General features: G+C 64.0%; 1 protein-coding gene across 1 annotated transcript in view; it reads left to right on the top strand.

Moving 5' to 3' along the window:
- The first annotated feature begins 2,245 nt into the window (after window positions 1-2,245).
- Window positions 2,246-13,131, top strand: part of spcs3 (signal peptidase complex subunit 3) — a 44,100-nt gene continuing 33,214 nt past the window's right edge. Inside the window, exon 1 of the mRNA XM_041187062.1 lies at window positions 2,246-2,492. Within this exon, the coding sequence (XP_041042996.1) occupies window positions 2,350-2,492 (143 nt within the window). The 5' untranslated portion in view covers window positions 2,246-2,349. The remainder of the gene's footprint in view (window positions 2,493-13,131) is intronic.

The raw sequence follows: 13,131 nt of genomic DNA, 5'->3' as shown, positions 1-13,131 counted from the left end.
AAATTTCAAGCATGAAGTGAGTCTCGGACTCAATAGATTTTGACTTTTAGTAAGTACACAAACAATGGCAGGCAAGAATTCCCCAATGGTTTCATCTTGGTATGTCCATTCAAGGGAGGATCTCCATCCCTGGTCATTCAAATAGGAACTTTCCAGAGACTTGAGATACTTCTGAGTCTGTGCAGAAATTGCAAAAGTCACCTGACCCTTGGCAGGCACCTTAACAGCCTTTTAATATCCATTTTTAAAAGAAAAGGCAGTTCTAGAAAATTCAATGCTGAATCCGGTCTATGTTTAAAGATATGAATATGACATGCTGTTACTGGGCATGACACGTGTGGGTGGGAGGGTCCTGGTCCTGCACCGACAGGATTGGAGGGGAGGGGTTCCTGGTCCAGTTCAGGCAAGGTTGGAGGGGTGGGGGGTAAAGGGGCTGGTGTACAAACATAAGAAAAAACACAAGTTAGGAGCACGAATAGGTCATTAGGCCGATTGACCCTGCTCCACCATTCAATGAGATTATGGCTGATCTGACTGTTGCCTCAACTCCATATTCCGCCTACCCCTGATAACCTTTGGCTCCCTTGTTAGTCAAGAATTTATCTACCTCTGCCTTAAAAATACTCAATGACCCTGCCTCCACTGGTCTCCAGGAAAGAGAGTTCCAAAGATTCGCGACCCTCTGAGAGAAAGATTTTTTTCATCTCCACCTTAAATGGGAGACCCCTTATTTTTAAACTGTGTCCCCTAGTTCCAGCCGCTCCCAGAGTCTCTCTCAGCATCCACTCTCTCAAGTTCCCTCGAGATGTTTTATGTTTCAATAGGATCACCTCTCAGTGTGCTAAACTCCAATTGGTACAGGCCCAACTTGTCCAACCTTTTCTTGTAAGATAACAACGCCTATTCGAGGAATCAGTTGAATGATCCTAGAAAGGGTTAGGGGTTTCCTGATCCTTTACAGGCAGCGCTGAGCGGGCCGGGGTGGGGGGGGGCGGGGGATGGTGTGGAGAGGGGAGCTGGGTTCCTGGTCCAGTACTGACAGAATTCTCACATTCCTCATCCTGTTCAGACAGGGCTGGAAAATATTTGGTTATGTACAGACAGGGTTGGGGAGTGGGAAAAGGGGGAGGGGATTGAGAAAAGGGGGAGGAGAGTGACCTGGTGATGTTCAGACAGGGTTGGGGAGTGGGAAAAGGGGGAGGGGACTGTCCTGGTGTTGTTCCAACAGGGTTGGGGAGTGGGGGTAGGGGAGTCCTGATGTTGTTCAGACAGGGTTGGGGAGTGGGGGAAGGGGAGTCCTGATGTTGTTCAGACAGGGTTGGGGAGACCTGGTGTTGTTCAGACAGGATTGGGTAGTGGGGGAAGGGGAGTCCTGATGTTGTTCTGACAGGGTTGGGGAGTGGGGGAAGGCGAGTCCTGGTGTTGTTCAGACAGGATTGGGGAGTGGGGGAAGGGGAGTCCTGGTGTTGTTCAGACAGGGTTGGGGAGAGGGGGAGGGGAGTCCTGGTGATGTTCAGACAGGGTTGGGGAGTGGGGGGAGGGGAGTCCTGGTGTTGTTCAGACAGGGTTGGGGGGTGGGGGAAGGGAGTCCTGGTGATGTTCAGACAGGATTGGGGAGTGGAGTCCTGGTGATGTTCAGACAGGGTTGGGGAGTGGGGGAGGGGAGTCCTGGTGTGGGGGAGGGGAGTCCTGGTGATGTTCAGACAGGGTTGGGGAGTGGGGGAGGGGAGTCCTGGTGTGGGGGAGGGGAGGGGAGTCCTGGTGATGTTCAGACAGGGTTGGGGAGTGGAGTCCTGGTGTGGGGGAGGGGAGTCCTGGTGATGTTCAGACAGGGTTGGGGAGTGGAGTCCTGGTGTGGGGGAGGGGAGTCCTGGTGTTGGTCAGACAGGGTTGGGGAGTGGGGGAGGGGAGTCCTGGTGTTGTTCAGACAAGGTTGGGGAGTGGGGTCCTGGTGATGTTCAGACAGGGTTGGGGACTGGGAGGAGGGGAGTCCTGGTGTGGGGGAGGGGAGTCCTGGTGTTGGTCAGACAGGGTTGGGGAGGGGAGTCCTGGTGTTGGTCAGACAGGGTTGGGGAGGGGAGTCCTGGTGTTGGTCAGACAGGGTTGGGGAGGGGAGTCCGGGTGTGGGGGAGGGGAGTCCTGGTGTTGGTCAGTGTCAGGGTCCCGGAACCTGGGCTCCGGAGCCTGTTTCCAGGAGATCCCCATTAGCGGGTGGATCTCAGGCCGGAAGTTGCGTGGCGTCCGCTCTCCTTCTCCTTCCCCCCCGGCCGTGCTGCAGTCGGTGCGGTCCGCGGCTGCTCTCAGTCCCTGTCTCGCTGTGTGTTTGTCCGTGTCCGCTCACTGTCCAGGATGAACACGGCTCTGTCCCGGGCCAACTCGCTCTTCGCCTTCTCGCTTAGTGTGATGGCCGTGCTGACCCTCGGCTGTTTCCTCACCACCGCCTTCAAGGACCGGACTGTCCCGGTGCACATCCAGGTCTCCAAAGTCATGTTGTGAGTGCAGGGCTGGGGCTCCGGCTCCGGCTCCCTGGGGCTCTCGTGGTATAGGCTGTTTTATTTCCGGATTCCTCACACTTATCACCCCCCCCCCCCCCACCCCCATCCCATTCCTCCTCACCCACCCCCCCTCCATCCCATTCCTCCTCACCCACCCCCCCTCCATCCCATTCCTCCTCACCCACCCCCCCTCCATCCCATTCCTCCTCACCCACCCCCCCTCCATCCCATTCCTCCTCACCCACCCCCCCTCCATCCCATTCCTCCTCACCCACCCCCCCTCCATCCCATTCCTCCTCACCCACCCCCCCTCCATCCCATTCCTCCTCACCCACCCCCCCTCCATCCCATTCCTCCTCACCCACCCCCCATCCCATTCCTCCTCACCCACCCCCCCTCCATCCCATTCCTCCTCACCCACCCCCCCTCCATCCCATTCCTCCTCACCCACCCCCCATCCCATTCCTCCTCACCCACCCCCCATCCCATTCCTCCTCACCCACCCCCCATCCCATTCCTCCTCACCCACCCTCCATCCCATTCCTCCTCACCCACACCCCCTCCATCCCATTCCGCCTCCTCCCCCCGCACCAACATCCCATTCCTCCTCACCCACCCCCCATCCCATTCCTCCTCACCCACCCCCCCTCCATCCCATTCCGCCGCCTCCCCCCCCACATCCCATTCCTCCTCATCCACACCCCCTACATCCCATTCCGCCTCCTCCTCCCCCCCCCACATCCCATTCCTCCTCCTCCTCCCCCCCCCACATCCCATTCCTCCTCACCCACTACCCCCAACCCATTCCTCCTCACCCACCACCCCCAACCCATTCCTCCTCACCCACCCCCCATCCCATTCCTCCTCACCCACCCCCCATCCCATTCCTCCTCACCCACCCCCCATCCCATTCCTCCTCACCCACCCCCCATCCCATTCCTCCTCACCCACCCCCCATCCCATTCCTCCTCACCCACCCCCCATCCCATTCCTCCTCACCCACACCCTCTCCATCCCATTCTGCCTCCTCCTCCCCCCAACATCCCATTCCTCCTCACCCACCCCCCATCCCATTCCTCCTCACCCACCCCCCCAACCCATTCCTGCTCTTCCTCCCCCCCCCCACATCCCATTCCTCCTCACCCACCCCCCCATCCTATTCCTCCTCCTCATCCCCCCCACATCCTATCCCATTCCTCCTCCCCCCCCCACATCCATCCTATCCCATTCCTCCTTCCTCCCCCCCAACATCCCACCCCATTCCTCACTCCCCCAACATCCCACCCCATTCCTCACTCCCCCAACATCCCACCCCATTCCTCACTCCCCCAACATCCCACCCCATTTCTCACCCCCCCAACATCCCACCCCACTCCTTACCCCCCCAACATCTCACCCCACTCCTCACTCCCCCAACATCTCACCCCATTCCTCACTCCCCCAACATCCCACCCCATTCCGCACTCCCCCAACATCCCACCCCATTCCTCACTCCCCCAACATCCCACCCCATTCCTCACTCCCCCAACATCCCACCCCATTCCTCACTCCCCCAACATCCCACCCCATTCCTCACTCCCCCAACATCCCACCCCATTCCTCACTCCCCCAACATCTCACCCCATTCCTCACTCCCCCAACATCTCACCCCATTCCTCACTCCCCCAACATCTCACCCCATTCCTCACTCCCCCAACATCTCACCCCATTCCTCACTCCCCCAACATCCCACCACCCCAACATCCCACCCCATTCCTCCCCCCCAACATCCCACCCCATTCCTCACTCCCCCAACATCCCACCCCATTCCTCACTCCCCCAACATCCCACCACCCCAACATCCCACCCCATTCCTGCCCCTCTACATCCCACCCCATTCCTCAGCCCCTCTACATCCCGCCCCATTCCACACCCGCCCAGCATCCCGTCCCGTTCCTCCTCCCCGCTGCATCCCGTCCCGTTCCTCCTCCCCGCTGCATCCCGTCCCGTTCCTCCTCCCCGCTGCATCCCGTCCCGTTCCTCCTCCCCGCTGCATCCCGTCCCGTTCCTCCTCCCCGCTGCATCCCGTCCCGTTCCTCCTCCCCGCTGCATCCCGTCCCGTTCCTCCTCCCCGCTGCATCCCGTCCCGTTCCTCCTCCCCGCTGCATCCCGTCCCGTTCCTCCTCCCCGCTGCATCCAGTCCCGTTCCTCCTCCCCGCTGCATCCCGTCCCGTTCCTCCTCCCCGCTGCATCCCGTCCCGTTCCTCCTCCCCGCTGCATCCCGTCCCGTTCCTCCTCCCCGCTGCATCCCGTCCCGTTCCTCCTCCCCGCTGCATCCCGTCCCGTTCCTCCTCCCCGCTGCATCCCGTCCTGTTCCTCCTCCCCGCTGCATCCCGTCCCGTTCTCCCGCCCCCAGTTCCCATCCCCATCTCACCGGCCCACCAACCCCGGTCCCATCCCGTTCTCCCCCGCCCCGTCCCTTCCCGCCCTCCTCCCCCCCCCCCCCCCCCCCAACCCCACCAATCCCTTTCCCCATCCCCCCCGTCCTGTTCCTCCTCACCCCACCCCGTCCCGTTCTCACCCGCCCAATCCACCTCTTTGCTCATTCCCTTCCCATTCGCCCCCTTCCCTCATTCCCTTCCCACTCGCCCTCATTCCCTTTCCCCACCTCCCTCCCACATTCCCATTTCCCCCCCTCCGTCCCTCATTCCCATTTCCCCCCCTCCGTCCCTCATTCCCATTTCCCCCCCTCCGTCCCTGATTCCCATTTCCCCCCCTCCGTCCCTGATTCCCATTTCCCCCCCTCCGTCCCTGATTCCCATTTCCCCCCCTCCGTCCCTGATTCCCATTTCCCCCCCTCCGTCCCTGATTCCCATTTCCCCCCCTCCGTCCCTGATTCCCATTTCCCCCCCTCCGTCCCTGATTCCCATTTCCCCCCCTCCGTCCCTGATTCCCATTTCCCCCCCTCCGTCCCTGATTCCCATTTCCCCCCCTCCGTCCCTGATTCCCATTTCCCCCCCTCCGTCCCTGATTCCCATTTCCCCCCCTCCGTCCCTGATTCCCATTTCCCCCCCTCCGTCCCTGATTCCCATTTCCCCCCCTCCGTCCCTGATTCCCATTTCCCCCCCTCCGTCCCTGATTCCCATTTCCCCCCCTCCGTCCCTGATTCCCATTTCCCCCCATCCGTCCCTCATTCCCATTTCCCCCCCATCCGTCCCTCATTCCCATTTCCCCCCCTCCGTCCCTCATTCCCATTTCCCCCCCTCCGTCCCTCATTCCCATTTCCCCCCCTCCGTCCCTCATTCCCATTTCCCCCCCTCCCTCCCTCATTCCCATTTCCCCCCCTCCCTCCCTCATTCCCATTTCCCCCCCCTCCGTCCCTCATTCCCATTTCCCCCCCTCCGTCCCTCATTCCCATTTGCCCCCCTCCGTCCCTCATTCCCATTTGCCCCCCTCCGTCCCTCCTTCCCATTTGCCCCCCTCCGTCCCTCCTTCCCATTTGCCCCCCTCCGTCCCTCCTTCCCATTTGCCCCCCTCCGTCCCCATTTGCCCCCCTCCGTCCCCATTTGCCCCCCTCCGTCCCCATTTGCCCCCCTCCGTCCCCATTTGCCCCCCTCCGTCCCCATTTGCCCCCCTCCGTCCCCATTTGCCCCCCTCCGTCCCCATTTGCCCCCCTCCGTCCCCATTTGCCCCCCTCCGTCCCCATTTGCCCCCCTCCGTCCCCATTTGCCCCCCTCCGTCCCCATTTGCCCCCCTCCGTCCCCATTTGCCCCCCTCCGTCCCCATTTGCCCCCCTCCGTCCCCATTTGCCCCCCTCCGTCCCCATTTGCCCCCCTCCGTCCCCATTTGCCCCCCTCCGTCCCCATTTGCCCCCCTCCGTCCCTCCTTCCCATTTGCCCCCCTCCGTCCCATTTCCCCCCTCCCTCCCTCACTGCCACTTCCCCCCCTCCCTCACTGCCACTTCCCCCCCCCTCACTGCCATTTCCCCCTCCCTCGCTCACTGCCATTTCCCCCCCTTCCTCGCTCACTGCCATTTCCCCCGCCTCCCTCGCTCACTGCCATTTCCCCCGCCCCTCCCTCACTGCCATTTCCCCCGCCCCTCCCTCACTGCCATTTCCCCCCCTTCCCTCCCTCACTGCCATTTCCCCCCCTTCCCTCCCTCACTGCCATTTCCCCCCCTTCCCTCCCTCACTGCCATTTCCCCCCCTTCCCTCCCTCACTGCCATTTCCCCCCCTTCCCTCCCTCACTGCCATTTCCCCCCCCTTCCCTCCCTCACTGCCATTTCCCCCTCCCTCCCTCACTGCCTTTTCCCCCCCTCCCTCACTGCCATTTCCCCCCCTCCCTCACTGCCATTTCCCCCCCTCCCTCCCTCCCTCCCTCACTGCCATTTCCCCCCTCCCTCCCTCACTGCCATTTCCCCCCTCCCTCCCTCACTGCCATTTCCCCCCTCCCTCCCTCACTGCCTTTTCCCCCCCTCCCTCCCTCCCTCCCTCACTGCCATTTCCCCCCCTCCCTCCCTCACTGCCATTTCCCCCCCTTCCCTCCCTCACTGCCATTTCCCCCCCTTCCCTCCCTCACTGCCATTTCCCCCCCTTCCCTCCCTCACTGCCATTTCCCCCCCCTCCCTCCCTCACTGCCATTTCCCCCCCCTCCCTCCCTCACTGCCATTTCCCCCCCCCTCCCTCCCTCCCTCACTGCCATTTCCCCCCCCTCCCTCCCTCCCTCACTGCCATTTCCCCCCCTCCCTCCCTCACTGCCATTTCCCCCCCTCCCTCCCTCACTGCCATTTCCCCCCCTCCCTCCCTCACTGCCATTTCCCCCCCTCCCTCCCTCACTGCCATTTCCTCCCCTTCCCTCCCTCACTGCCATTTCCCCCCTCCCTCCCTCCCTCCCTCACTGCCATTTCCCCCCACTCCCTCCCTCACTGCCATTTCCCCCCACTCCCTCCCTCACTGCCATTTCCCCCCACTCCCTCCCTCACTGCCATTTCCCCCCACTCCCTCCCTCACTGCCATTTCCCCCCACTCCCTCCCTCACTGCCATTTCCCCCCCTCCCTCACTGCCATTTCCCCCCCTCCCTCACTGCCATTTCTCCCCCTCCCTCACTGCCATTTCTCCCCCTCCCTCACTGCCATTTCTCCCCCTCCCTCACTGCCATTTCTCCCCCCCTCCCTCCCTCCCTCCCTCCCTCACTGCCATTTCTCCCCCCCTCCCTCCCTCCCTCACTGCCATTTCTCCCCCCCTCCCTCCCTCCCTCACTGCCATTTCCCCCCCTCCCTCCCTCCCTCCCTCACTGCCATTTCCCCCCCTCCCTCCCTCACTGCCATTTCCCCCCCTCCCTCCCTCACTGCCATTTCCCCCCCCCTCCCTCCCTCACTGCCATTTCCCCCCCCCTCCCTCCCTCACTGCCATTTCCCCCCCCTCCCTCCCTCACTGCCATTTCCCCCCCCTCCCTCCCTCACTGCCATTTCCCCCCCCTCCCTCCCTCCCTCCCATTTCCCCCCCCCTCCCTCCCTCCCTCCCTCACTGCCATTTCCCCCCCTCCCTCCCTCCCTCCCTCACTGCCATTTCCCCCCCTCCCTCCCTCCCTCACTGCCATTTCCCCCCCTCCCTCCCTCACTGCCATTTCCCCCCCTCCCTCCCTCATTGCCATTTCCCTCCCTCCCTCATTGCCATTTCCCTCCCTCCCTCCCTCCCTCCCTCCCTCTTTCCTCCCTCCCTCCCTCCCTTTTCCTCCCTCCCTCCCTCCCTCCCTCCCTCCCTCCCTCTCTTTCCCCTCCCCCCCTCCCTCCCTCTCTTTTCCCCTCCCTCCCTCTCTTTTCCCCTCCCTCCCTCTCTCTTTTCCCCCCTCCCTCTTTTCCCCTCCCTCCCTCCCTTTCCCTCCCTCCCTCCCTTTCCCTCCCTCCCTCCTCTCCCTCCCTCCCTCCCTTTTCCTCCCTTTTTCCTCCCTCCCTCCCTCCCTCCCTTTTTCCTCCCTCCCTCCCTCCCTCCCTTTTTCCTCCCTCCCTCCCTCCCTTTTTCCTCCCTCCCTCCCTCCCTTTTTCCTCCCTCCCTCCCTCCCTTTTTCCTCCCTCCCTCCCTCCCCTCCCTCCCTTTTTCCTCCCTCCCTCCCTCCCTTTTTCCCTCCCTCCCTCCCTCCCTTTTTCCCTCCTCCCTCCCTCCCTTTTTCCCTCCCTCCCTCCCTCCCTCCCTCCCTTTTTCCCTCCCTCCCTCCCTCCCTCCCTTTTTCCCTCCCTCCCTCCCTCCCTCCCTTTTTCCCTCCCTTTTTCCTCCCTCCCTCCCTCCCTCCCTTTTTCCTCCCTCCCTCCCTCCCTCCCTTTTTCCTCCCTCCCTCCCTCCCTCCCTTTTTCCTCCCTCCCTCCCTCCCTTTTTCCTCCCTCCCTCCCTCCCTTTTTCCTCCCTCCCTCCCTCCCTTTTTCCTCCCTCCCTCCCTCCCTTTTTCCTCCCTCCCTCCCTCCCTTTTTCCTCCCTCCCTCCCTCCCTCCCTTTTTCCTCCCTCCCTCCCTCCCTTTTTCCTCCCTCCCTCCCTCCCTCCCTCTTTCCTCCCTCCCTCCCTCCCTCCCTCTTTCTCACTCTCTCCCTCCCTCCCTCCCTCTTTCTCCCTCCCTCCCTCCCTCCCTCTTTCTCCCTCCCTCCCTCCCTCCCTCTTTCTCCCTCCCTCCCTCCCTCCCTCCCTCCCTCCCTTTTTCCTCCCTCTCTCCCTCCCTTTTTCCTCCCTCTCTCCCTCCCTTTTTCCTCCCTCCCTCCCTCCCTTTTTCCTCCCTCCCTCCCTCCCTCCCTTTTTCCTCCCTCCCTCCCTTTTTCCTCCCTCCCTCCCTTTTTCCTCCCTCCCTTTTTCCTCCCTCCCTTTTTCCCCCCTCCCTCTTTCCCCCCCTCCCTCCCTCTTTCCCCCCCTCCCTCCCTCTTTCCCCCCCTCCCTCCCTCTTTCCCCCCCTCCCTCCCTCTTTCCCCCCTCCCTCCCTCTTTCCCCCCTCCCTCCCTCTTTCCCCCCTCCCTCCCTCTTTCCTCCCTCCCTCCCTCTTTCCTCCCTCCCTCCCTCTTTCCCCCCTCCCTCCCTCTTTCCCCCCTCCCTCCCTCCCTCGTCCCCCCCTCCCTCCCTCCTCCCTCTTCCCCCCCTCCCTCCCTCCTCCCTCCCTCCCCCTCCCTCCCTCCCTCCCTTTCCCCTCCCTCCCTCCCTCCCTCCCTCCCTTTCCCCCTCCCTCCCTCCCTCCCTCCCTTTCCCCCTCCCTCCCTTTCCCCCTCCCTCCCTTTCCCCCTCCCTCCCTCTTTCCTCCCTCCCTCTTTCCTCCCTCCCTCTTTCCTCCCTCCCTCTTTCCCCCCTCCCTCCCCACCCTCCCTCCCCTCCCTCCCTCCCTCCCTCTTTCCACCCCTCCCTCCCTCCCTCTTTCCAACCCTCCCTCCCTCCCTCCCTCTTTCCAACCCTCCCTCCCTCCCTCCCTCCCTCTTTCCACCCCTCCCTCCCTCTTTCCACCCTCCCTCCCTCCCCTCTTTCCACCCCTCCCTCCCTCCCTCCCTCCGTCTATTCCCCCCCTCACTCCCTCCCTCCCTCTCTTACCCCCTCCCTCCCTCCCTCCCTCTCTTCCCCCCTCCCTCCCTCCCTCCCTCTCTTCCCCCCTCCCTCCCTCCCTCCCTCTCTTCCCCCCTCCCTCCCTCCCTCCCTCTCTTCCCCCCTCCCTCCCTCTCTTCCCCCCCTCCCTCCCTCCCTCTTTCCCCCCTCCCTCCCTCCCTCTTTCCCCCCTCCCTCCCTCCCTCCCTCTTCCCCCCTCCCTCCCTCCCTCTTTCCCCCCCCTCCCTCCCTCCCTCCCTCCCTCCCTCCCTCTTTCCCCCCTCCCTCTTTCCCCCCTCCCTCCCTCCCTCTTTCCCCCCTCCCTCCCTCCCTCTTTCCCCCCTCCCTCCCTCCCTCTTTCCCCCCTCCCTCCCTCCCTCTTTCCCCCCTCCCTCCCTCCCTCTTTCCCTCCCTCCCTCTTTCCCCCCTCCCTCTTTCCCCCCTCCCTCCCTCCCCCCTCCCTCTCTCCCTCCCTCCCCCCTCCCTCCCTCCCCCCCTCTTTCCCCCCTCCCTCTTTCCCCCCTCCCTCCCTCCCTCTTTCCCCCCTCCCTCCCTCCCTCTTTCCCCCCTCCCTCCCTCCCTCTTTCCCCCTCCCTCCCTCCCTCTTTCCCCCTCCCTCCCTCCCTCTTTCCCCCCTCCCTCCCTCCCTCTTCCCCCCCTCCCTCCCGCCCTCTTTCCCCCCTCCCTCCCTCCCTCTTCCCCCCCTCCCTCCCTCCCTCTTTCCCCCCTCCCTCCCTCCCTCTTTCCTCCCCCCTCCCTCCCTCCCTCTTTCCCCCCCTCCCTCCCTCCCTCTTTCCCCCCCTCCCTCCCTCCCTCTTTCCCCCCCTCGCTCCCTCCCTCTTTCCCCCCCTCCCTCCCTCCCTCTTTCCCCCCCTCCCTCCCTCCCTCTTTCCCCCCCTCCCTCCCTCCCTCTTTCCTCCCCTCCCTCCCTCCCTCCCTCCCTCTTTCCTCCCCTCCCTCCCTCCCTCTTTCCTCCCCTCCCTCCCTCCCTCCCTCTTTTCTCCCCTCCCTCCCTCCCTCTTTCCCCCCCTCCCTCTTTCCCTCCCTCCCTCTTTCCCCCTCCCTCCCTCTTTCCCCCTCCCTCCCTCCCTCCCCCCTCCCCCCCCCCTCCCTCCTCCCTCCCTCCCTCTTTCCTCCCTCCCTCCCTCCCTCTTTCCTCCCTCCCTCCCTCCCTCCCTCTTTCCTCCCTCCCTCTTTCCTCCCTCCCTCCCTCTTTCCTCCCTCCCTCCCTCTTTCCTCCCTCCCTCTTTCCTCCCTCCCTCTTTCCTCCCTCCCTCTTTCCTCCCTCCCTCTTTCCTCCCTCCCTCTTTCCTCCCTCCCTCTTTCCTCCCTCCCTCTTTCCTCCCTCCCTCTTTCCTCCCTCCTGCCCTCCCTCCCTCTTTCCTCCCTCCCTCCCTCTTTCCTCCCTCCCTCCCTCCCTCCCTCCCTCCCTCCCTCTTTCTCCCTCCCTCCCTCCCTCTTTCTCCCTCCCTCCCTCCCTCTTTCTCCCTCCCTCCCTCCCTCTTTCCTCCCTCCCTCCCTCCCTCTTTCCTCCCTCCCTCTTTCCTCCCTCCCTCCCTCCCTCTTTCCTCCCTCCCTCCCTCCCTCTTTCCCCCTCCCTCCCTCTTTCCCCCCTCCCTCCCTCTTTCCCCCCTCCCTCCCTCTTTCCCCCCTCCCTCCCTCTTTCCCCCCCTCCCTCCCTCTTTCCCCCCTCCCTCCCTCTTTCCCCCCTCCCTCCCTCTTTCCCCCCTCCCTCCCTCTTTCCCCCCTCCCTCCCTCTTTCCCCCTCCCTCCTCTTCCCCCTCCCTCTTTCCCCCCTCCCTCCCTCTTTCCCCTCCCTCCCTCTTTCCCCCTCCCTCCCCCTCCCTCCCTCCCTCCTTCCTCCCTCCCTCCTTCCTCCCTCCCTCCCTCCTCCCTCCCTCCCTCCCTCCTTCCTCCCTCCCTCCCTCCTTCCTCCCTCCCTCTTTCCCCCCTCCCTCCTTCCTCCCTCCCTCCCTCCCTCCTCCCTCCCTCCCTCCCTCCTTCCTCCCTCCCTCTTTCCCCCCTCCCTCTTTCTCCCTCCCTCCCTCCCTCCTTCCTCCCTCCCTCCTTCCTCCCTCCCTCCCTCCTCCCTCCCTCCCTCCTTCCTCCCTCCCTCCCTCCTTCCTCCCTCCCTCCTTCCTCCCTCCTCCTTCCTCCCTCCCTCCCTCCTTCCTCCCTCCTCCCTCCTTCCTCCCTCCCTCCCTCCCTCTTTCCCCCCTCCCTCTTTCCCCCCTCTCTCCCCCCTCCCTCATATCCCCCCCTTCCCCTCCCTCATATCCCCCCCTTCCCCTCCCTCATATCCCCCCCTTCCCCTCCCTCATATCCCCCCCTTCCCCTCCCTCATATCCCCCCCTTCCCCTCCCTCATATCCCCCCCTTCCCCTCCCTCATATCCCCCCCTCCCCTCCCTCATATCCCCCCTCCCCTCCCTCATATCCCCCCCTCCCCTCCTCATATCCCCCCCTTCCCCTCCCTCATATCCCCCCCTTCCCCTCCCTCATATCCCCCCCTTCCCCTCCCTCATATCCCCCCCTTCCCCTCCCTCATATCCCCCCCCTTCCCCTCCCTCATATCCCCCCCCTTCCCCTCCCTCATATCCCCCCCCTTCCCCTCCCTCATATCCCCCCCCTTCCCCTCCCTCATATCCCCCCCTTCCCTCCCTCATATCCCCCCCCTTCCCCTCCCTCATATCCCCCCCTTCCCCTCCCTCATATCCCCCCCTTCCCCTCCCTCATATCCCCCCCTTCCCCTCCCTCATATCCCCCCCTTCCCCTCCCTCATATCCCCCCTTCCCCTCCCTCATATCCCCCCTTCCCCTCCCTCATATCCCCCCTTCCCCTCCCTCATATCCCCCTTCCCCTCCCTCATATCCCCCCCTTCCCCTCCCTCATATCCCCCCCTTCCCCTCCCTCATATCCCCCCCTTCCCCTCCCTCATATCCCCCCCTTCCCCTCCCTCATATCCCCCCCTTCCCCTCCCTCATATCCCCCCCTTCCCCTCACTCATATCCCCCCCTTCCCCTCCCTCATATCCCCCCCTTCCCCTCCCTCATATCCCCCCCTCCCCTCCCCTCCCTCATATCCCCCCTCCCCTCCCTCATATCCCCCCTCT

The sequence above is a fragment of the Carcharodon carcharias genome, chromosome 4, assembly GCF_017639515.1.
Source record: "Carcharodon carcharias isolate sCarCar2 chromosome 4, sCarCar2.pri, whole genome shotgun sequence".
In the NCBI taxonomy this organism is placed as follows: domain Eukaryota; kingdom Metazoa; phylum Chordata; class Chondrichthyes; order Lamniformes; family Lamnidae; genus Carcharodon; species Carcharodon carcharias.
This window is presented reverse-complemented; position numbering and strand designations above follow the sequence as displayed.